This window comes from Carlito syrichta, unplaced genomic scaffold, assembly GCF_000164805.1.
Source record: "Carlito syrichta isolate Samal-C Ts95f unplaced genomic scaffold, Tarsius_syrichta-2.0.1 Scaffold312037, whole genome shotgun sequence".
Classification (NCBI taxonomy): Eukaryota; Metazoa; Chordata; class Mammalia; order Primates; family Tarsiidae; genus Carlito; species Carlito syrichta.
In genome coordinates, this window is record NW_007256133.1 from 44,099 (window position 1) to 66,837 (window position 22,739).

General features: G+C 44.9%; 1 protein-coding gene across 1 annotated transcript in view; it reads right to left on the reverse strand.

The window, feature by feature from the left end:
- The window catches only part of LOC103271953 (vascular endothelial growth factor receptor 1-like), a gene marked incomplete at its 3' end in the record, with an annotated part of 101,119 nt that overhangs the window by 37,588 nt on the left and 40,792 nt on the right, over positions 1-22,739 (reverse strand). Inside the window, exons 9-10 of the mRNA XM_021718252.1 lie at positions 21,372-21,541; positions 20,499-20,658 (exon numbers count right to left, since the gene is read on the reverse strand). Of these exons, the coding sequence (XP_021573927.1) occupies positions 20,499-20,658; positions 21,372-21,541 (330 nt within the window). The remainder of the gene's footprint in view (positions 1-20,498; positions 20,659-21,371; positions 21,542-22,739) is intronic.

Below are 22,739 nucleotides of genomic sequence, written 5' to 3' on the forward strand. Positions count from 1 at the left end.
CCGGGAGTGGCCACTACACTCCAGTCTGGGCGACCGAGTGAGACTCCAACACACACACACACACACACACACACACACACACACACACACACACAAAGTCACTTTGCCCTATTTTTCATGATCAGTATTCTCCATTTTCTAGCCTATGACAGCCATATCTTGAACTTCTCTTTGACTTTCCATCTTTCACACACACTGAATACATGTATGAGTATACATATGTATACATGGATGTGCACCTAGGTTAGACATGTCCGTGTGTATTAGGGACTGGGGCATGACACAGATGGAGTTCTCCTGTATCTGGAAGAGAAGCTTTTATATTTCATTCTTTTTTTCCCCACAGCAATGAACAAGATAAGGGAGGCCTTAGTCAAAGATCTTAGTTTCACACTCTTGGTCTTCAGGAAACGCAAAGAAATACGTTGGAGCGAAGCACATCTCGGCGCTTTCCAAGGGAAGTAGTCTGCGTCTGAGTTCACTCGGGGTTGTCGACTTCTGAAACCCCCACCTCCTCCCACCGCCTCATCCCCCGCCCATGACTCTAAGGGCAGTCACTCACTGGACAACCCCTCGTATGGAAACCATAGGCAGACTTACTGCCAGGGCCTCCAAAGAAAAGGCCAGATTCTGGGCTATTTTCTAATTTAGGGGCTGTTATTCTTCCCTCTTTGTAATTGGAACCTTAAAAATAGAATGTCATTTAGGAGCCTTACTCTATAACAGCACTTGAAAAGAGATTTAGGGGGAGGGGAATCTGCCTAAGCCTTAAAATACATCAAGCTCTTAAGGAAGTAGATTGTGCCACGTTTGAAGATGCAAAGATAATCACTGTGCTGGGAACCGTCTTGAGGGGGGAGGAAGCTGAACAACAAGAGGAAAGCAGCGTTCGCCCCTGATTTCGCACAGGAAGTCCACAGCACCTCCTGCCAGGGCGAGATAAGAAAGCTCCCATGCACTATTCTGGACAAGGCCACTGTTATCAGCTTCAGCTCGGCGCTGTCCTCTCTGTGCTCCAAGCTTCTGTCCCTTTCCTAATGAGCTTCAGTACGCATACCACCATTTGCATACGGCCTGCCAAATACAATAGCCTGGGAGTATTTATAACCAGCCAGGGAAAAAAAAAATTCTGGGGTGAGAGTGTACCACTCCATGTCATCTCTGTCGATTGCGCTGGGGTTGAAGCAGCCTAGTTTTGGACTAGAGATTGATATACATAAATGAAAAGAAAGCAGCCTATTATGAACACATGAAGCTGGGCACCTCCGTGTGACACGTCAGTCTTTTTTTGACTCCAAGTGAGAACTGTCTGTGGGGCTCCCATCTGGCCTAAGTTACTCGTCTTCTTCTCTTGACACAGATGGGAAACTGCCACCCTTCGTATATGTAGATGACACTGGTGACCTACATGATTTGGGGCAATTTTCTTGTAGTGGTAATGAATTTGCCCTGTCCCCTCCGAGCTCATAAATACCAGGCTCCTCTGTGACCAAAGACAGATAAAGGCATTCTGGGGCCACAGAAAAAGGCAAAGGCAACACAGGGTCAAATCTACAATCTTGACAGTATTGACTGCTGGTGGAATTGGATTCAGTTGGGGCTCATTTCAGATCTGTGCACTTAACCCTGACGCCATATGTGCATTAAATCTATGCACTATCATCATATATCAAGAAATTATTATACTCCAGTGCTGCTTTGCATATAGGAAGACTTCTCAAATATTCACTACACAAACCCCATTACAACATTGGCGATTTAATGTCTTTTTGTTAGCTTTTTGCATAGCACGGTCAGCTTCTTTATAAAATTCAGTAAACATCCTCATCTCACATGACCAAAATATATCGGACACCCAGCATGTACAGTCTGCAATCACAGTTGACATGCGAACTCACTTTGTCCCCATAGTTCCTGAAACCGACTGGGTTTCTGTTCACCTTCACAAATCCAACACTCAAGAAGTACAGTGCCCAGGGTGCACCCAAAGGTGCCTTTTTGTGTTCACCTGTGCTTTCCGTTAGTTGCTGGGGTTTTTTTGTTGTTGTTTGTTTTTTGAACTGGAATCTCACTCTGTCGCCCAGATTGGAGTGCAGTGGCCTGCTCCCGGCCACTGTAGCCTCGACCTGCTGGGCTCTGGGATGCTTCTGCCTCAGCCTTCCAAATAGCCGGAATTACAGGCGCACGCTATCACCCTGGCTAGTTTTTGATGTATTGTAGAGACGAGGTCTTGCCAAGTTGCCTGGGCGGGTCTCGAACCCACGGGCTCAGGCAATCCACTCACCTCAGCCTCCGAGAGCGCAGGATTACAGGCTAAGCCCAGTCAGTTGTTGGGTTTTTTTTTTTTTTGAGTTGGAGTCTCACTCTGTCGCCCAGACTGGAGTGCAGTGGCTGCTCCCGGCCACCGCAGCCTCGACCTGCTGGGCTCCGGCGATCCTTCCGCCTCAGCCTTCCGAGTAGCCGGAGTTACAGGCCTGCGCTACCATGCCCAGCTGATTTTTTGATTTATTGTAGAGATGAGGTCTCGCTGCTCAGGCGGGTCTCGAACCCGCGGGCTCAGGCAATCCACTCACCTTAGCCTCCCAAAGTGCGGGATTACAGGCTGAGCCCGGCCATTTGCTGGTTTTTAACACTTCCTTTTTGGCTGGTTTTTATTCCTCCTCCCTTTCTTTCCCTTCCCCCACCTACAACTCAGACCTGGTACCTTCTTTTCTTTGGAGGATGGGATCAGAAGCAAGAGACCAGCTGGGTGAGCTTTAGCCCCTGATGGTATATATTTGTGTTGTCTTTGAAGTGGCTCTCTCATATGAGAAAGCGATCAATTCTCTAGAAAACTGGGCGCTCAGGCTTTCTTTTAGCCTTTCTTGAAACTATCTGTTTAGTGCCTGTTATGGTGCCCAAGCCTCCTGTAGCGATCTAGTATAAAAATGTCATTTCATAAATGATTTACTGCAAGTTTAATAACTGCTCCAATTCTAGACGGTTGGCTCTACAACCTGAATCTTAAGATAAGTGAGAAATAATAATAAGGCGATCTTTCTCTCGAAATCTCTGTTGTGCTCATGTCTGAGTTTTGGCTGGCTGAAGAGAAACTTATTCTTACTAAGCTGCCCCCAGGGCTACTAAGGCTTGGATGCACATGGGAGTGATGCTCATTTCAACGCAGCCAAGTTCTCAGGCAAGCAGGTGTTATGATTCCCATTTCCCAGATCCATTACCAGTGAGGAAACCGAGACACAGAAAGATCAAATGCCTTGCTCAGGTTCACAGGGAGATGAACAGAGCTGGGATTAGAAGCCAAGTTTATCTGGCTCCCTTACCCTACTAGAGCTCAGTCCATCACATGGGGTGACTTCTATTCCCAAGGAATCTCTCCACACCTCTGCTGTCATGCTTCCAGGGGAAAGTCTGGCTCAGAGACCACTTGTTGCATAGGAAAACTCAGTGGGTGGGGGAGTTCTCTGAAAAACTGGCACAAAGTCAGACATCAAGAAAAATTAAATTTTCATTTTTCAAAAGAGAGGAAGAAGATGCACTTAGTCTTTTGGTGAAGGAGGGAGAGAGAAGGGGCAGAGGAATTTTTTTTTGAGTTGGAGTCTCACTCTGTCACCCAAACTGGAGGGCAGTGGCACACTCCTGGCCACTGCAACCTCGACCTACTGGACTCCAGCGATCCTTCCGCCTCAGCCTTCCAAGTAGCTGGAACTACAGGCGTGCGCGACCATGCCCGGCTAATTTTTGATTTATTGTAGAGACGAGGTCTCATGAGTTGCCCTGGTGGGTCTCGAACCTGTGGGCTCAGGCAATCCACTTTCCTTGGGCTCCCAAAGTGCTGGGATTACAGACTGAGCCACCGAGCCCAGCCAGGAATATTTTATAATTACATTTTTGATCTAAATTCTGGTTCATTTGGGTCATAAGAATACTTTGGTGCTGAAATAATAGGAACTCTTTGTCTTCTGTTGGCTGACGAATTTTATTATTAAAAATACCCTATGCCAAGCCGGGCACTGTGGCTCATGCCTGTAATCCCAGCACTTTGGGAGGTGGAGGCAAGAGGATTGCCTGAGTACACGGGTTTGAGACCAGCCTGGGCAACATGGCAAGACCTCGTCTCTACAATAAATCCCCCCCCCCAAAAAAAATTAGTCAGGCGTGGTAGCGTGCGCCTGTAATTCCGGCTATTTGGAAGACTGAGGCAGAAGGATCGCTGGAGCCCAGCAGGTCGAGGCTGCGGTGGCCGGGAGCGGCCACTGCACTTCAGCCTGGGGGACGGAGTGAGACTCCAACTCAAAAAAACCTTATGACAAAAAATAACAATCTAATTTTTTTTGCTGCGAGTTTCTCTCCCTGGCAATCTCCTTTTGACTGCATGGTCAGTGGGCATATTCTGGGCGCGCCAATACCTGAATGAGCACCGCTGGGGTGGGTGCCGAGGGGTCTCTGAGAACCCAGCATCCACTGAGTGCCTGGACCACCGCCTGGGAGTGAATGTATATATTAAATGTGAATTAAAGCCGGGCTCGGTGGCTCAGCTTGTAATCCCAGCACTTTGGGAGGCTGAGGTGAGAGGATTGCCTGAGCCCGCGGGTTCGAGACCCGCCTGGGCAACTTGGCGAGACCTCATTTCTACAATAAATCAAAAAATTAGTTGGGTGTGGTAGCGCGCGCCTGTAGTTCCAGCTACTTGTAAGACTGAGGCGGAAGGACCGCCGGAGCCCGGCAGGTCGAGGCTGCGGTGACCGGGAGTGGCCACTGCACTCCAGTCTGGGTGACAGAGTGAGACTCCAACTCAAAAACAAACAAACAAACAAAAATGTGAATTAAAGCACGTTTAATTAGGAAAAAAAGAGGCTCTAGAAAGTTCTATAAAGTCCCAAGACAGAGAATAATCTCCTCTCTTTTTTTGGATGATGAAATCTGAGGACTTAGTGCTGCTTATCTGTTTAATGGGATTTTATCGCACGTGCTAACTGTGATTACAATCTGTTTGTAAAGAATCTTGAATCATTTCTGAGTTAGGAAACAAAAGGTCGGAGGAGTAATAAAGACCAAATCGAGGCTGTAAAATGTCTTTTAAAATATGGGAAGAAAAAAAGGCCAGCTGGAGGCCTGCCAGAGGGCACGGCTGGGGCTGGCCCCCATTATGGCCGCCATCCTGTAGAAGGCCTGATGTAAACACTTCTCTGCTACTGTGGGGGTCGTGTCAAAACATCAGTGATAGTGAGTCCGAGCCATCAGATTAACAGAATCTGCAGACACTATCTTTTCCCCTCCTCTCACGTTCTCTTAAAACAAATAAAACAATATAGGGGAGAGGATGCTGGCAGAAGAAGGTGCAGCGTTGGGAGGAGTGTTTAGACAGAATGGTTCCTGCTCCTTTTGCTCCAGGAAGGGCCTGGGCCTTCGGGTGGTCACAGGGTCAGGCCGCGGGGATTCTGGGGGAGTGACTTTCTCGTGAAGCGAGAGACCTTGTGACGCCTTGGAGTCCACACTGAAAACTGCTTCTTGTCTCAATCGAGAAAGCGGAGTTGAGAAGAGTTTCTGGGACTGTAGGCTCTGGGCAGCTCCTTGGACAATGGTGGAGGGGATCCAGCGTCCGGGGCCACCTCTGTTTAGATAAGAGCTTTCCGTGAGCCCCTTGGCTTATGCTGCTTCCTGTTCTCGAGGGCCCGTGCTCCATTCACACTCGGAACAAGGCCTTTCTTCCCAGCTTCTGCTTTCCTTCCTCCTGTCTCCTGCTGGCTTCTAGCAAGATCTCCAGCTACCTCCTCCTCCCTCACCTCCTCCCTCCTTTACAGGATCTGAGCCAGGGCCAGGGGATCCCTACAACCCCACCGCTGGGTCATCGGGAAGCTAGAAGGGTGGGTGCTTACCTGGCTACACCCAGATATGAGCCTCAAAGAGAACACCTGTTCTGTTCATTCATTTTTCTTGTTAGTGAAGGACCGCTCAGCTGGGGAAGGGTGATTTGACAAATAAGAAATCTTCAGGAAAACGTTAGGACTGGCTACAAATAATACCCTTGAACACATTAAAGAAAGAGGCTTCACCTATTCGCTCCAGTCACTCAGTAGAAAATGTGTTAAGCTATCACTTTCGTTTATTCTCACAAAAAGAAGAGAATGGCTGGCTTATTATATAACAATCAATATGGAAACATCCAGAAAACTCTCAGGGATGGGGGTAGGAATTATAGGATAGCATAAGGAGTATAGATTCTAGAGGCAGCCAGAGCCACATTGAAATGACGGTTTTGTAACTTTCTAGTTATGTAACCCTGGAGAGCAAAAGTCCAATTATGAGCATCACAGTCATAGAAAATTGCTCAGAGGATTGCAGTCTTTTTGATTTCTTGTATCATTTTGAAATTTTGTCCTTGGATCACATCAACCCACCAAGTCACTTTGAATCAATTCTGCGTTGGTGTTATGTCATTGGCCAACACGGAGGGATGTGAGAATTGCGAGGCCTGTGACACTCACTGGAGGAAAAATGTGGTCAAAGAGTTTGTCTTGACTCGCATGTGAGAGAAGAAATCATTTCTCTCAGATCTCCGTTCCCTGAAAGGTTGTCGCTCTCTTGGTTTGTTTTTATTTTCTGAACCCCTTAATCTTGCAAATGGCTATTTGCTTTCTCCTTCTCTTTCTTGACAAATAGAAAGTAAGGCCATGGGCTCTCCTCCATCTAGCCTTGCTCCATTTTCCTACTTCCCCCAGAGTTGCTCCATTACTCACTGTGCCTCTTGTGAACCACTTCACATTCTTTGGGGATGGATGTGTTAGCATTGCCAACTCAAAAAAGCCACCCCACGCCCCCGCGTCTCGCTGGCTTTATGACAGGCGTTAAAAACTAAACAGAGGGGACATAATTTAAGTAAATAATTTAGAGAAGATTTCTTGGGCATCAACAAATATTAGGGGTGATGCCAAATGCATTAATTTGGGCAAGACACTTAGCACAGTGCCTGGCACACAGTAAACAAATCATCCGTGTTTTTGTCATTTTATTATCTGATGACCTTGAGGACTACTTAAGAGCAGGAACTGTGTTTTATTCACCACTGCAGTCCCAGTGCCAGTAAAAAGTAGATGAGCAACACACGTCTTTTGCTCAGTTAACTGCCCGATGAGGAGAGTGAATCCTGACAACTGGCCTGATGGGATACGGGCCCAGCCTCGTGTCAGGTGTTGACCCTGCCATCCACACTTTGCTCAAATGCGGTGAAAAGGGCACTGGTGACCGTCAGATGACCTCACACACACCCCCTAAGCACCGTGTTATCACCATCCGCGCCTCTCCATTTGCAATGATGAACATTCATGAAGACACAGGATCAGCCGAGGACCTGGGTAGCCTCGGTGCAGCGGTATCAGCACCTGACAAACTGACACAGTCATGGACAGTCTCAAGCCAGGCAGTGATGCTGACAGGTGGTCTTCTGGCCTAACGAAACCTGTAACACTGACCGGCAGTGGCCTCCCGTCCTCAAGGTGGGCAAAAACACTGGTTTAAAATTACCAGCACCATTTTATTCAAATAAAAAATAATTTGCTCACTCGTATTCCACATAAGATGTAAAACGGTGTCCCCTAAAAGAAGTAGATAATTTAGTTCCTTCTGTTATTATTATTATTATTTTTGAGTTGGAGTCTCACTCTGTCACCCAGGCTGGAGTGCAGGGGCATGCTCCCGGCTACCGCAGCCTCGACCTGCTGGGCTCTGGCGATCCTTCCACCTCAGCCTTCCAGGTAGCTGGAACTATAGGTGTGTGCTACCATGCCCAGCTAATTTTTCAAAAAATTTATTGCAGAGGTGAGGTCTCGCCAAGTTGCCCAGGCTGGTCTCGAACCCCTGAGCTCAGGCAATCCTCTTGCCTTGGCCTCCCAAAGTGTTGGGATTACAGGCTTGAGCCACCGTGCCCAACCAGTTCCTTCTGTTATTAAGGAACATATGTGTTTATTGAAGAGACAAGTCAAATTCATAGAAAAATGGCAGAATACAACTGAACACAAGCGAGTGAAATGCCAAGAGCCTGAATGGTGGAGGTGGAATTCACAAACGAGAATAGATCCTAGGATATTGCAACTTCTCTCATTTCCTAAATAATATGAAACATTCACCATTTTGGGGCCCATTTTGATTTCTTTGGAATAAATCATCATTATCACAGGACCTGTCCAAAGATAAAAGTGTTTCCTGGGAGAACACGAAGCTAACGACATGGATCATCTCATCAGATTATTGTCACCTTTCACAGGATATTAGTGTGTAAATGATGCTACTTCAGGGGGAAGTGGCTTTGCATTGGGCAGCCCCAGAGTTGCCCAAAAGTACTAGAAGTACTGGGCAACCTCCAGGAAACAGACGTAGCCATTGCAGGGTGCCAGCTGCTGAACTAAGTCTTATACATGTATTGTCTCATTTAACTTCCCCAAACAAACTTCCGATGTCAGTGCTGTAATTTCCATTGTATGAATGATGAAATCCAGACTCAGAGAGGTGGTTTATCTTGCCCAGGACCACACAGCCGGTAGATGGTAGTAGGTGGCCGAGCCAGGACTCAGGTTCCAGAGCCCATGCCCTTGGACTCTAGACTATCTTGCCTCTCTTGATGTCACAGCCCAGGCTTCTTAAAACATAGCTGCTTTCTCAATCATGAGTCTTTGGCCAAAAATTACTCATTTTAATGTGTGTATAGTTGTTATAAAACTAATCCTGGTGGTGACAGATGACATGCTTTCTGTTGCCTGGTTGACGATGTGTGGGACGGTCACTCCCTTATAGTCCCTGACATGTCAACCAGCACTGATTTCCCAACCAGATACTTGAACTCTCTGTACCTGATCTGGAAAATGGTAATAATGATAGCATCTGTCTCACAGAAGATCTGTGGTAATTAAGTGAGATAGTATTTATACGGCACATATTAAGCACTTAACATCCCATAGGAAAATGCTGAATATCTTAGCTATAAAGAAAATAAATATAGTCTCCTACTAGCCATAATCTTCTAGTTGGCTCGGGATGATCTCTAAATACCCATTTTTGTTTTCCTCACTTAACTCGCTCATACTCACAAGGGAAGATTTGTCAGTGATCCTCCTACATAATTTTCAGTGATGATGACAAGGCATGTGTAACATTAAAGACCTCTGGAATAAAGACCCATGAATTTTTTTTTTTTTTTGAGTAGGAGTCTCACTCTGTTGCCCAGGCTGGAGTGCAGTGGCACGCTCATGGCCACCGCATCCTCGACTTGCTGGGCTCTGGCAGTCCTTCTGCCTCAGCCTTCCAAGTAGCTGGAACTACAGGCGGGCACCACCATGCTCGGCTAATTTTTTGATTTATTGTAGAGATGAGGTCTCGCCAAGTTGCCCGAGCTGGCCTAGAACTCCTGGACTCAGGCAATCCTCTCACTTCTGCCTCCCAAAGTGCTGGGAATACAGGTGTGAGCCACCACGCCTGGCTACCCGTGGACTTTTTGAAGAAGATGAGAGAAAATCTAAGGCCTTGACTTCGGACATGATAGGCAGAGTCCAGGGATACAGTGCGCACGACATCTGCTGAAGCACTGTCGCAGGGAGAAGGCCACACAGTGAGTGTGTGAGAACAGACGTGGTGGGCCCCTGACCAACGGACAGCAGACCACCCAGGCAGTGCCCGGGGAAGGTGGGCTGCTGCAGGATGACTGCCCGCTCACCCATTCAGCTTACATGCAAGAAATGCCACAAGGCCACACTTCCCTTTCCAACTTAGGCTTTTATTTTGTTCTCAACCCAGTTCCAACGAGCCAACCGAAGTGCCCTCTGGCGTGTCCTCTTCCACACCTCAACGGCCACCTCCCCCATATAACTGTCCTGTCTTTGTTCCTTTCCCTTTCCGTCTCAGATCCCACCTCCTCCGTGATGCTTCCTCTAAGCTGCAGCACTCACCGTTGGCCACCCAAGGGTGACCTGTTTGTTTAACCAGATTGTAAGCACCTCCCATGGAGATTCGATACAAGGTTGTAGTAGAAATAATAATAAACAGGAAATCAGAAACATGCAGTTAGTCCTGAGCTTGCCATCAACTAGTTGTGAGATGGGAGACAGTTATTTATTTTTGAGCCAAAGTTTCTCATTTATAAAACAAGCTCTTTTAAAAAAATTATCTCTCTAACATTTCTTGGCCGGGCACAGTGGCTCAGCACTTTGGGAGATGGAGGTGGGAGGATTGCCTCCGCCCAGGGATTCGAGATCAGCCTGGGCAACTTGGCAAGACCTCATCTCTACAATAAATCAAAAAATTAGCCAGGCGTGGTGGCACATGCCTGTGGTTTCAGCTATTTGGAAGGCTGAGGTGGAAGAATCACCTGAGTCCAGCAGGTTGTGACTGTGGTGGCCGTGAGCGTGCCACTACACTCCAGCCTGGGCAGCAGTGTGAGACTCCAACTCAAAAAAAATTTTTTTTCCTTAATTTCCTTTTTTAAAAGACAGGGTCTGGTTGTGTGACCCAGACTGGTTTTGAACCCCTGTGTTCAAGCAATCTTCCCACATAGCTGAGACTACAAGAGCTTGTCATTGTACCCAGCTCAATATTTCTTTTTTTTTTTAAGTTCGAGGTCTCACTCTGTCACCCAGGCTGGAGTACAGTGGCATGATCACAGTTCACAGCAGCCTCGACCTCCTATGCTCAGGCGATTCTCCCCCTCAGCATCCCAAGTAACTGGAACTACAGACGTGTGCCACCAAACCCGGCTAATTTTCGGATTTTTTTTTTTTTTGAGTTGGAGTCTCACTCTGTCACCCAGACTGGAGTGCAGTGGCCGCTCCCGGGCTCTGCTGGGCTCTGGCGATCCTTCCACCTCAGTCTTCCAAGTAGCTGGAACTACAGGCGCGCGCTACCACGCCCGGCTCATTTTGATTTTATTGTAGAGATGAGGTCTTGCCAAGTTGCCCAGGCGGGTCCTGAACCCGCAGGCTCAGGCAATCCATTCACCTCAGCCTCCCAAAGGTGCGGGATTACAGGCTGAGCCACCGAGCCCGGCTGATTTTTTTTTTTTTTTTTTAAATAAAGGTGAGGTCTTGCTATGTTACCTAAGCTGGTCACGAACTCCTGGTCTCAAACAATCCTCCTGCCTTGGGCTCCCAAAGTCCTGGGATTACAGGCACGAGCTACCATGCCCGGCCTCATTTCTTAGTTCTGAGGGAATTAATCATTTGAAGTGACGAGGCCAAGGCATGCCTCCATGTCCCCATTTCACTTGCTCATCAACTGTAAACCTGCATGTTTTTTCCTTCATTTTCTTTTGACCTCTCTCTTTCACCTCCTTTAATTACTACCCTGTGTACTCTTAGTGGAAAGTGCCACAACAAATGGGCCCATTAACCCTTTGACTCGCCCCCCTCCTGAGGCTGCTCATCCCACTGGGGTTGATGCCCCCTCAAAGGGTCCACTCCCACATGCAGGTTGGGGCCCAGATCAGCTGCAGGTCGTCACTGGTTCCCAAAGATACTGTGGAACTTGAGCCCAATTCTCCTCATTGCTGCTAATCTCTGTCTCCTTTTCTCTCCCATCCTCAGTTCAACTCAACAGATGGGCTCAGCTGTAAGTCACACTGACAAGAGCAAACCTAACAGGTTAGACCAGTTCCCTGAGGACTTCTGTTCCTTCCTCTGAGAATCCACAGGGATCCACTCTGAGGAGTCATATGGGACACCAATGACAAATAACCTCTGGAATGCCAAGCTGTTCGGCCTCTTTCCTCTTAGTGCCAAAATCTTAAATTGCCTGAGAAAGAACTCTCTGGGCTTCCATTTTCTTATGGGAAAATAGGGAAGTTATGATCATTATGTAGAATTGTTGTACAGATTAGAGCTAATGTGTGGAGAGGGATGACGGGGCTTTCGGCACCAGAAGGGATTCATGGGTTAAATCTATAATAGCGACCATAATTAAGTAGACCATTGCATTCACGGTGACACAGCATCCCATGAGGATTCTGGAGAAAGTATGAGGAAACAAGAGGTAGTGACCAGAGCTGATTCTAAGGCACTGCCAGGGCCATGGTCTAAATCCACCATGACCTTCCCATCTCAGTCCACCAGGTTCTGTGCTTTAGAAGGGGAGTGAGTCTACGTTAAAACCACAGACTAATTCCATATTTCGAGAAATAATCTACCAACTCAGTGGAGACATATCTAAAATGTGGTTGTCCAAGCACAGGTAGGGGCATATTTTATCAACAATTTGTTCTCTTTCTCTATTATCTAATATCTAACGATCTTGCATCAGGATATTCATTCTAGATTCAATAATGAAATGCTCATTCAGTTTTTACAAATCTATGGATATGGCCCAAGAAAATTTGAGAGATCCTGCCAGTCTTCTTAAGGAATCTTCCCAAATTGTGTGTCACTATCTTCTGGCATTCGTCATCCTGGGAAGCGACATTGAATCTTGCTGAAAAGATCCCTATAAAAACCATCCAGCATAGACTGCCTATGACTCAGCCTTTTGGTTTAATTGAAAACACATAATGAAATGTTTGATAGCAATTACAGGAGACAGTTAATTCATTAGACACAATTATTCATCAGGTTCACTGTATTACTATGAAGAGTGGGAAAAAGAAAAAAATCCCCACAAAGCACAGAAAGTGGCGAAGAGGCACTTGGCGAGTGAACTCGCGCTCTGTTCTCAGGACTTTGTATGAAATATTAATAAGGGCTGTTGTCCGAGCATTCACATCGGGCAGCCTGCATTTCCTCATCCAGTAATTATATAACAGAATGCAAGAAGTTTCTCATTAGTAAGTGAACACTCACTTTTGGCTTGTGATGAAAGCCTCCTGTATAAGATGGCCAGTTTTATTTGGCTGTTTGTTCAAGCTCAAAGTCCTGCTAAAGTGGTCTTTGGTCAAGTGGTCTTGTTTAAACTCCGCATTTTGATTCAAGGTTTTGTTTGTGGCAAATTCAAATTCTCTGCAGCACGCCTGATTTGACGCTGCACACACATACACACACTGCAGAGAATGTATGTTTGGACGCATGGATACTAATTGTATGTATACTTATGAGGAACGTGATAAATATTAAAACGCAAGGAATGTGATCATATTTCTAAAAAAAGAGGTCTTCTTAAATTACAGCTTCTTTCAGATCTCTGACCTGCGTTTTCCCCCAGGGAAATGTTGACTTTTTTCATTTTTAAATTGCTACAACTTTCATTTTGTAGATGGAAAATAAGATATGGGACATAAAACTATTACAGCATAAAAATAATAGACATTCATGCAGACAGTCAATTAAATTTGGGTCCTTGAGTACATTTCTAATTAACTACCATGAACGATTGTTTTGTTTTTGTCCTGTTAATTTTACACACCCCACTGATGCTCAAAACTGTGTTTCCCCAAATGATCTATGCTTAACACATCCCTAATGATTCAGGTCTTCCTTTCTTTGCCAATTTGCTGCCGTAAACAATAGAGAAATGCAATTAGGCAAGCCCTTCTCAGTTCCTAGATGCCTCTGCCTCTCCCTGATTTTGTAGGCCACCTCTTCTGTTCCTCCCCAGTTCCCCAGTACACCACACTTAGTCTTGGAGTGGTCAGCTCTCTCGACCCCCCACAGAAGCGCTCTGCTGCTGGGCAGACGAAGTCTGTTTCAGAAGTGGGACATCAACCTGTCATTGAGAATGGCAGGGAATATTAGTTCCTATTTAACTTCTAAAGCAAGAGATTATTTTAGACTCCAGTTCCGACCTATTTAGAGTTTTGGAAACGGCTCCTTGAGAGTCTATGTACGTCGATTAGGTTTTTCTTAGAAAACCCACCATTTTTGTTAAGAAAGTCATAAAGAATAATGTACTTCCTCACCCTTCCAGGAGTTAAGAATCCAACAGCATTTTTCACACCCTGGAGGGATTCACTTGCAAAAAAACAAACGAAGCAGGCAAGACTTTAGTGCTAACTGGGCAGAGAATGAGACTGCTGTCATTTGTGTGGATTGGGCCAGGCTGGCAAGGTAGTCCAGGTTGGCGCCGAAGAAACTATGGGCTGACTCCAGCAGTGTTCTTTTACTGGGTCATTGTTAGCACTACGATCACAGAGTCAGCTCCATATCACAGAGGTTACACTTAGATCTGAGGCTTTCTTACAACCAGTCTATTTTCATAAATTGAACTTCCCTGTTCATTTGGCATTGATCCTGAGAGCTAATGGTCAAACTGCTTTATAATTTACAAGAAACAGAAGGGAAATATCAGTGTGCAACAACCAGGAAATAATTTCAAGCTTTTTTGAAGGAAATGTTGACTTTTTTCCATTTTCAAATTGTTAAAACTTTCATTTTGTAGATAGAAAATAAGATATGGGACATAAAAGTATTATAGCGTTAAAAATAATAGACATTCATGCTAGCAGTCATTTAAACTTGGGTCCTTGAGTACATTTCTAATGAATTGCCATTAACAATTGTTTTGGTTTTCCCTGGTAGTTTTACAACGTTTAAATGTAATTTGAAGTGATTTTCTCATTTAACTCCTTCATAGCTCTGTGTTATAGGAAAGGGAAGCCCAGCCATGGCCATTTACAGAAGGGGAAATGGAAGCTCAGATTAAAAGCTGGCCAAGGTCACACAGAAGGCAGAGCCCTATGCCAAGAATAGAACCCATTTCCTTGATTCTGAGGTCTCTATCCCTGAGACTGCATAACGGATATTTTGCAAGTCCATAGATGGATCCAAACAGAAATCACCAAATTAAAGCATAAACGTTAAAGACAAATGGTGTTTATTTTTATGTTTTACATAAGGCTGGTGCCTAATAAATATTTTTGTGATGAGCAGATGATTGACAGTATATTGAGACTGAATACTGATGATGTGCACACTTGGTTTGACAAATGTGAGCAACATTAATGCAATAGAAGTTTCACTACATATTTTGATGGATCATCACAGATAGCTTATAAAGAAAATGAGATCGTCACAAAGAACCCAATGTCACCAAAAAAAAATTTTTTTTTAAACTCAATTCTATTTGGTTCTTCCCAAGGCAGGGGAACGTGACACTCTAGAAATTGAGAGTGGACTGGCCGAGCCGGAGACAGCATGCCCACGTGCCCACTCTGCCCCACCCCAGCTTTAGCCAACCTGCAGGGCAGAACCACTTCCTGCCTTGACAGGAAGCCCATGGACGGGACAGGCTGCAAGATTGGGAGAGTTGCTTCATTCCCCCATGACACCCTTCTGCTGAGTCTTCCTGTACTTGTGCCGAACTCATCTACAGTTCCTTAATTTTTCTTCTTTTGAGAAGTCATATTTTCCTGAATTCTATGGCTTACCCTTCCTAACCCACAAACTTTCTATTTCTGAAGCACAACAAACTTGTATGTTACTTTCCATATTTGTGCTCCTTTCTCAGAAATGTTTGGTAAAATTTCTAAGTGTTGTGAAACTAGCTCTATAATAGGCAGAAATTTCCTTTCGAGTTCCTTGTAAGTTCCTGGGTTTTATTTATAGAAATGTACATCAGAGCTAGCAGTGATTACAACCTTGCATTTCTACGGCACTCTGGACATTTCCAGATATATTACCTCATTTGATTCTCATATTCTGGCTACGAAGTATGTATGATTACCTGTATTTCTATTAGCAGAAGTTGCAAACCACAGGCATGTGCAAGGTACTCTAAGCTTGACATCCTTAGGGAGGCTTGCCAGGTTTACACCCAGACTAAAATGGAGCAAATGTAGGAATATTTATTTAGAAGTCTCTACCCAGGCCAGGCGCAGTGGCTCAGGCCTGTAATCCCAGTACTTTGGGAGGCTAAGGCTAGAGGATTGCCTGAGCTCAGGAGTTCGAAACCAGCCTGGGCAACTTGGTGAGACTTTGTCTTTACAATAAGTCAAAAAATAAGCCGGGCATGGTAGCGCATGCCTGTAGTTCCAGCTACTTGGAAGGCTAAGGTGGAAGGATGGCCGGAGCCCAGTAGGTGGAGGCTGCGGTGGTTGTGAGCGTGACACTGCACTCCAGCCTGGGTGACAGAGTGAGATTCCAAGTCAAAAAAAAAAAAAAAAAGTCTCTATACCTGTTGTTAAGGATGAGAAGAATCCAAAATTCCACCTCATCAGCATTGATAATATATTTCAATGTTATTATTATTCAAAAGAAATATTATAGCTCTCTTTCTACTTGATTTCTTTTTTTTGTGTGCAGAAAATCAAATCTGTGTTATTTCTTCTCAGTTCACCAGCTATCTGAGTTTAAAAGTGACCTTCCTTTTCCCCTTCTCTTTTATTCCTAATGTTTTATAAAAACAAATTCTAGGCACAACAAAAACCACACTATTACTCAGTTACAACACAGCTCATGTCTATGAGTGCAGTGGCTCACGTCTGTAATCCCAGCACTTTGGGAGGCCAAGGCAAGAGGATTACTTGAGCCCGAGAGTTCGAGACCAGCCTGGGCAGCACAGCAAGATCTCATCTCTACAATAATAATAATAATGATAATGATAATAATAATAAATTAGCTGGGCACAGTGGTGCACACCCGTAGTCCCAGCTACTCAGGAGGCTGAGATGGAAGCATTGCCTGAGTCCAGGAGGTGGAGGCTGTGATGAGCCGTGATTGTGTCTGGCAACAGAGTAGGGTTCCACCTCAACCAAACATACAAAACCCCAAATAGCTCACTTCTATAAAACATTTTTTTTTGAGTCGGAGTCTCACTCTGTCGCCTCGCCCAGACTGGAGTGCAGTAGTTGCTCCCGGCCACCGCAGCCTCGACCTGCTGGGCTCTGGTGAGCCTTCCTCCTCAGCCTTCCAAGTAGCTGGAACTACAGGTGCGTGCTACCACACCCAGCTAATTTTTGATTTATTGTAGAGATGAGGTCTCACCAAGTTGCCCAGGCAGGTTTCGAACTCACGGGCTCAGGCAATCCACTCACCTCAGCCTCCCAAGGTGCGGGATTATAGGCTGAGCCACTGAGCTCGGCTCTATAAAACATTTTACCATATTTTTTAAATGAGGGAAATTTCTAGTTGAACTGTCAGTAGCTCTGATCATTTCTAAATATATTTACATATATCTGCTAGACTCCAGAAAACTATACAATTTGATTGAAATCTGAACCTCTTTTTTATTTTGTGAATTGATGTCTCACTCCGTCGCCCAGGCTGGAGTGCCGTGGCATGCTCATGGCCACCGCAGCTTTGCCCTCCTGGGCTCCGGCGATCCTTCTGCCTCAGACTTCCAAGGAGCTGGAACTACAGGCACATGCCACCATGCCTGGCTAATTTTTTGATTTTGATTTATTGTAGAGACAAGTTGTCCAGTCTGGTCTTGAACCCATGGGCTCAGGCAATCCTCTTACCTTGGCCTGCCAAAGTGATGGAATTATTGGTGTAAGACATCACGCCCAACTGAACCTCTTTCTGTATTAACTTAGGTACATTAACTGGCAGGCCATATTAAGCCAATTAATAATTTTGAACTACTTATAATAAACAAATACATTCTGTTCTCAAAGCTATGCTAATGGTTTGTCTATGAGCATATCTGGGTATATCTTTTAGCTAGAATCTAAAATTTAAATACCAGGAATTATTCTACATATTTAAGAGTAATGTGGGCCGGGCTCAGTGGCTCAGCCTGTAATCCCAGCGCTTTGGGAGGCCCAGGTGAGTGGATTGCCTGAGCCCGTGTGTTCGAGACCTGCCTGGGCAACTGGGCGAGACCGCATCTCTGTAATAAATCAAAAATTACCTAAGCCCGCGGGTTCGAGACCCACCTGGGCAACTTGGCGAGACCTCATCTCTACAATAAATAAAATATTAGCTGGGCGTGGTAGCACGCGCCTGTAGTTCCGGCTACTCGGAAGGCTGAGGTGGAAGGATCGCCGGAGCCCAGCAGGTCGAGGCTGCGGTGGCCGGGAGCATGCCACTGCACTCCAGTCTGGGCGACAGAGTGAGACTCCAACTCAAAAAAAAAAAAACAAAAAAAAATTAGCCAGGCGTGGTAGCGTGCGCCTGTGGTTCCAGCTACTTGGAAGGCTGAGGCAGAAGGATCGCCGAAGCCCAGGAGGTCGAGGCTGCGGTGGCCAGGAGCGGCCACTGCACTCCAGTCTGGGTGACAGAGTGAGACTCCAACTCAAAAAAAAAAGAGTAATGTGTATATATCAGTCACCCATTCTCTTTTGTTGATCATGTATAGATAGCACTATGCAAATATGTTACTGAAAATCAGTTAAGTACAACAGAACATTCCTTATAACAAGTCACTAAAATTCCTATCTATAATTGAATCTAAGTTATTGTAAGTATATAAAAATATATTCATATAAGGACACATTTGAAACATTTTGGTAATTAAAGAGGGCTTCGCTTATTTGCCTATTTTCACTTTAGCTCTCTGACAGGGTGAAATAGAGAGTTCTGTTTATTTCCTAGTGTACACAGGTGCTGCATATATTTCTGAAATGTTCCTAAATTATGTGTACTGACCTAACCATCAAGCACCAAATCTGGGCCTGGCATAGGCGGGCTACTCAGTCAGTACTGCTGACTACAAGAACACAACCTTTTAGGACTGTGCACATTTTTGGCAGGTAATTTCAACCAACAACGTATTAAAGAAATGAAACAGCATGAAAACTTAAAGCTTTCATTTCTGAACTGCCTTGTGAGTAGTAAAAATACAAACGTCTTTAACAGAGAATAGTTCAGATGGTCAATAAACATGTAAGGCAGTGCCCCGAGTCTTGAGAAAATTCCAAAAGGAAGAAGACATCTTTCTAGGCCTTGGTGAGCTTAGTCCATAACACAGGAGAAAGATCCCAGCACCCCAAAGGATTGGAAAGAGAGCTAATGTTTAGAGTCTCACGTCAGCTGGCCTCATTCCCCAAACTACATTTTATTAGCATCATTTAACCCCAAATTATGTTCTGTCATTCATAATTGTTCTAACATAGTTACTAGCTGTACTCCTAAATAGATTAGAAATTTTAGATGTGATAGTGTCAAAACAAAACTTGAAAAATATTTACAAAAAGACTTATTCCACAAAAATTCAACTCAACATGTTTATCCAAATCTAATAGTTTCAATTATTTAGTTATTTTTAATTTATCTGTATGTTAAGTTGGCACACATATCAAGATCTAAAGGGGTGGGTCCATAAATATGAATATTGATGTCTACCCCAGATTGGCAAAATAATACAAAATCTCAGTAGATCTCACCATTTTCTGGGTTAAATATCCACACTGGTAAAGAAGGTATTCAAGACTTGCAAGTTCTCTATATTTCTATTCTTGGAAAATGACACTCAAGTGAGAAATCAGACGTGGGGAAATAGCTACTTCTCAGGAATTCATAGCTCACCAGTAACTTTCCACTATCAGAGTAATACGCCCTAAACCAAGATTAAAACATGAGATGAAGAGTTAGAATTGTGGGAAGAATCTAGAAAGCCAAATAGCCACTTCTATCTGTTTATGCTAGAATTATGCCTTATTCACTTTATCAACTTGGTTTTGTTTTTATTTTTTATTTTAAATAGCAATCCTCCCAAACACTCTGTAAGTAAAGTGATCAAGAAAACATTTTGAAATCAGGATAATTTGGGGGCAGTTTCAATACTCTTTTATTGTTGTACCTATCAATTCTATTCCTGTTCTTCCAATTAGCTCCCATGAACTATCATTAGTATCATCCCTCTAGACTAAACACAAAGGGGAAAAAGCAAACAGGGCTTGGTCGTCAACAGGATGCAAGGAAACGCTGCACAGTTAGCAGAGGGCAGGGCGTAGTCACTCAACAGACACACACAGGGCATCTGCCGCATGCCAGTTATGGGCCCGGCCCTGAAGATACGGGTGGTCTCAGTTAGCTCCGAGCTTAGAGAGAGGCAAACGTGTGCACGCTGAGTGACATGCAGGGTTGTGAACAAAGTGCTGTTCACACTGAGGGGGAAGAAAGAGTCTGAATGAGGCACGCAGGAGGGTTCTCAGAGAAGGTCACTTAAGAGCTAAGTGTGAAGTCTGATAACAAAGGCCTTCTATTCTGGGTGGAAGTGCATTGCAGACAGATGGAAGGGCAGAGTGATCATCAGTGCTGGAAGATCTTGGACCACAGCCAAGGAATATGAAAAATGGGAAGACCAGTGTCACCGACACAGTGGCATGGCCAAAGTCTGGGAGTCTCAAACTGGGAAACCAGAGACTGGCGTTCGAACCCGAGCTAAATAATGGCTCACAGGGGAACCTTAGTTTCGTTCCTGTGCTCCTAAAATTGTACACTAGAGAGAAAAATTATGAAATTATTAGCAAGTGGGAGAGTATTTTCAGTAAGGAAGAGAAGTAGCTATTCCCACCTTTTACCGAAGCAGAGAGCCCCTTTGCCCCAAATATGTCACTCATTCCACCTGCAAATTCCCATCTGTGTCCATCAAGACTGTCGATTCCAGGTGTCAAGACAGATTTGAAAGTTCATCAAGAAACGAACTGTCCCTACCTTGTTCTGGAATGGTTACGGCTGCAGGGGTGCCAGAACCACTTGATTGTGGGTTGAGGGATGCCATCAACGGTGCAGGTCAGGGTCTGTCTGCTGCCCAGTGCGTAGAGGGCTGGGTGCGGAAATGATGACACGGCCTTTTCGTAAATCTGGGGTTTCACTGGAAAGGAAAGAAGAACGGGACAGAAGTCAGGAGACGCTCTGGTGACTTCCCTGCGCCACACACCAGGGACCACATTCTCACTGGTTTTGATGTAAAGGAAGCAAACACGAAAACCAAAACCAAACAAACCCTCCCATTCATCAAGAAAATGCCAATTTTAAAAAATTGAAGTATTTTGAGAATGCTAATCATTTGATTTCATGGTATGTACATAATGATTACAATGATCGAAAATCTTGTCGACTATGGAAGGTAAACAAACATGAGACTGTGGTGATGGGAGCAGACATGGTTTTAAAATAGCGATTTAACATTTTCTTTTCTTTGCTTTTTTTTTTGAGTTGGAGTCTCACTCTGTCGCCCAGACTGGAATGCAGTGGCACGTTCCTGACCACCGCAGCCTCGACCTGCTGGGCTCCAGGGATCCTTCAGCCTCAGCCTTCCAAGTAGCTAGAGCTACAGGCGCCCGCTACCACACCCAGCTAATTTTTTGATTTATTGCAGAGATGAGGTCTCCCTAAGTTGCCCGGGTGGGTCTCGAACCCACGGGCTCAGGCAATGCACTTGCCTCAGCCTCCCAAAGTGCTGAGATTATAGGCTGAGCCACCGAGTCCGGCCCTTTGATGTTGTTATACTGTCTTTTGAATATACAAATTTGCATTAATTTGTCCCCTACCAGAACTGGAAGAAGGTATGAGCACTAGACTTACCATTCACAATCAGAGTGGTAGTGAGATTTTTAAACACTTTCCACTGTTTTATGCTCAGCAAGATTGTATAATCTCCTGCATCCTCCATAGTTACATCCTTGATAATTAATGAATAGCCATGAACCAAGTAGCGAGGAGATTTCTCAGTTGTAGGTAACCCGTCTTTCAACCTATGGATAAAAGCACGATCAGTAAGTCATTTCACATGGTCTCTTGGCTGTCACCGTAACACTAGCATTTAAATTCGTGAGCTCGAGATTTGAACCTTTCATCATCAACATTGATTTTTTCCAATGTAGGCGCTAACTTTTCAGTAAAGGCAGGCATGATTTTTAGACTGCGTAACATTTCATGTTTACTGGCAAAGAAGAAGTGTCGGGTATGGTGGCTCACACCTGTAATCCCAGCACTTTGGAAGGCTGAGCTGAAAGGATTGCCTGAGTCCAGGGGTTCAAGACCAGACTAGGCAACATGGAGAGACATCCTCTCTACAATAAACCAAAAAATGAGCCAGGCGTGGGGCACACCTGTAGTTCCAGCTACTTGGAAGGCTGAGGCAGAAGGATCGTCTGAACCCAGCAGGTCGAGGCTGTGGTGGCCATGAGCGTGCCACTGCACTCCAACCTGGGCGATAGAGTGAGACTCCAACTCAAAAAAAAAAAGTGAAGTGATGGAAGGAAAAAAGAGTGATGGTTTAAAGTACCCACAGGCATGCTGTTGATCTTGTGACTTAAGTGTTAACCCATGGGCACTGGCTCTGATTCCATCTGAGATGTTTTCCAGAGTTTTCCATGAGGCTCCATCAGCAGTCCAAGGGCCATTGTAAGTCAGATTGACTAGATCATTTCTCCAGATAAACATAAAAATAGACTTTTCTATTGTGGTCTCATGTGGAGTTCTTATTAATTGCATAAATGATCACACCAGTTGACCCTGTCATAAACTATAGTGAAATCAAGATGATCAAGACTTTTCCCCCGAGGAGAACCATTAAGGCACCAAACAAACAGAAGGCATAAGCTTAAAGAAATTTACAAAGCATCTTAAATATAGAATCAATGCCTTGGTACCACTCAGCTGCATACAGACCTGAGAGTCAAGGCCTGGCCCCACATGTGGGACTGACCAGTAGGAGCCTTCGCTCTCTCAGGGGGTCTAGAGATTCCTAAAGACCCCTTACAAGTCGAAAATGCTAGGATTCCATTAAGATGTGCCGTTCTTTCCATGGGCAGTTTTAATCTTTTAGGAGTCTATTGTGTTTTGTATAAAGGTATAATATTGGAAATACAGTTCATAATCACACAGAGTTCATAGTCCTGCAAACAAATTCCCATTACTAGTAAGTCTCAGACCCAAGGCAGTTAAAAT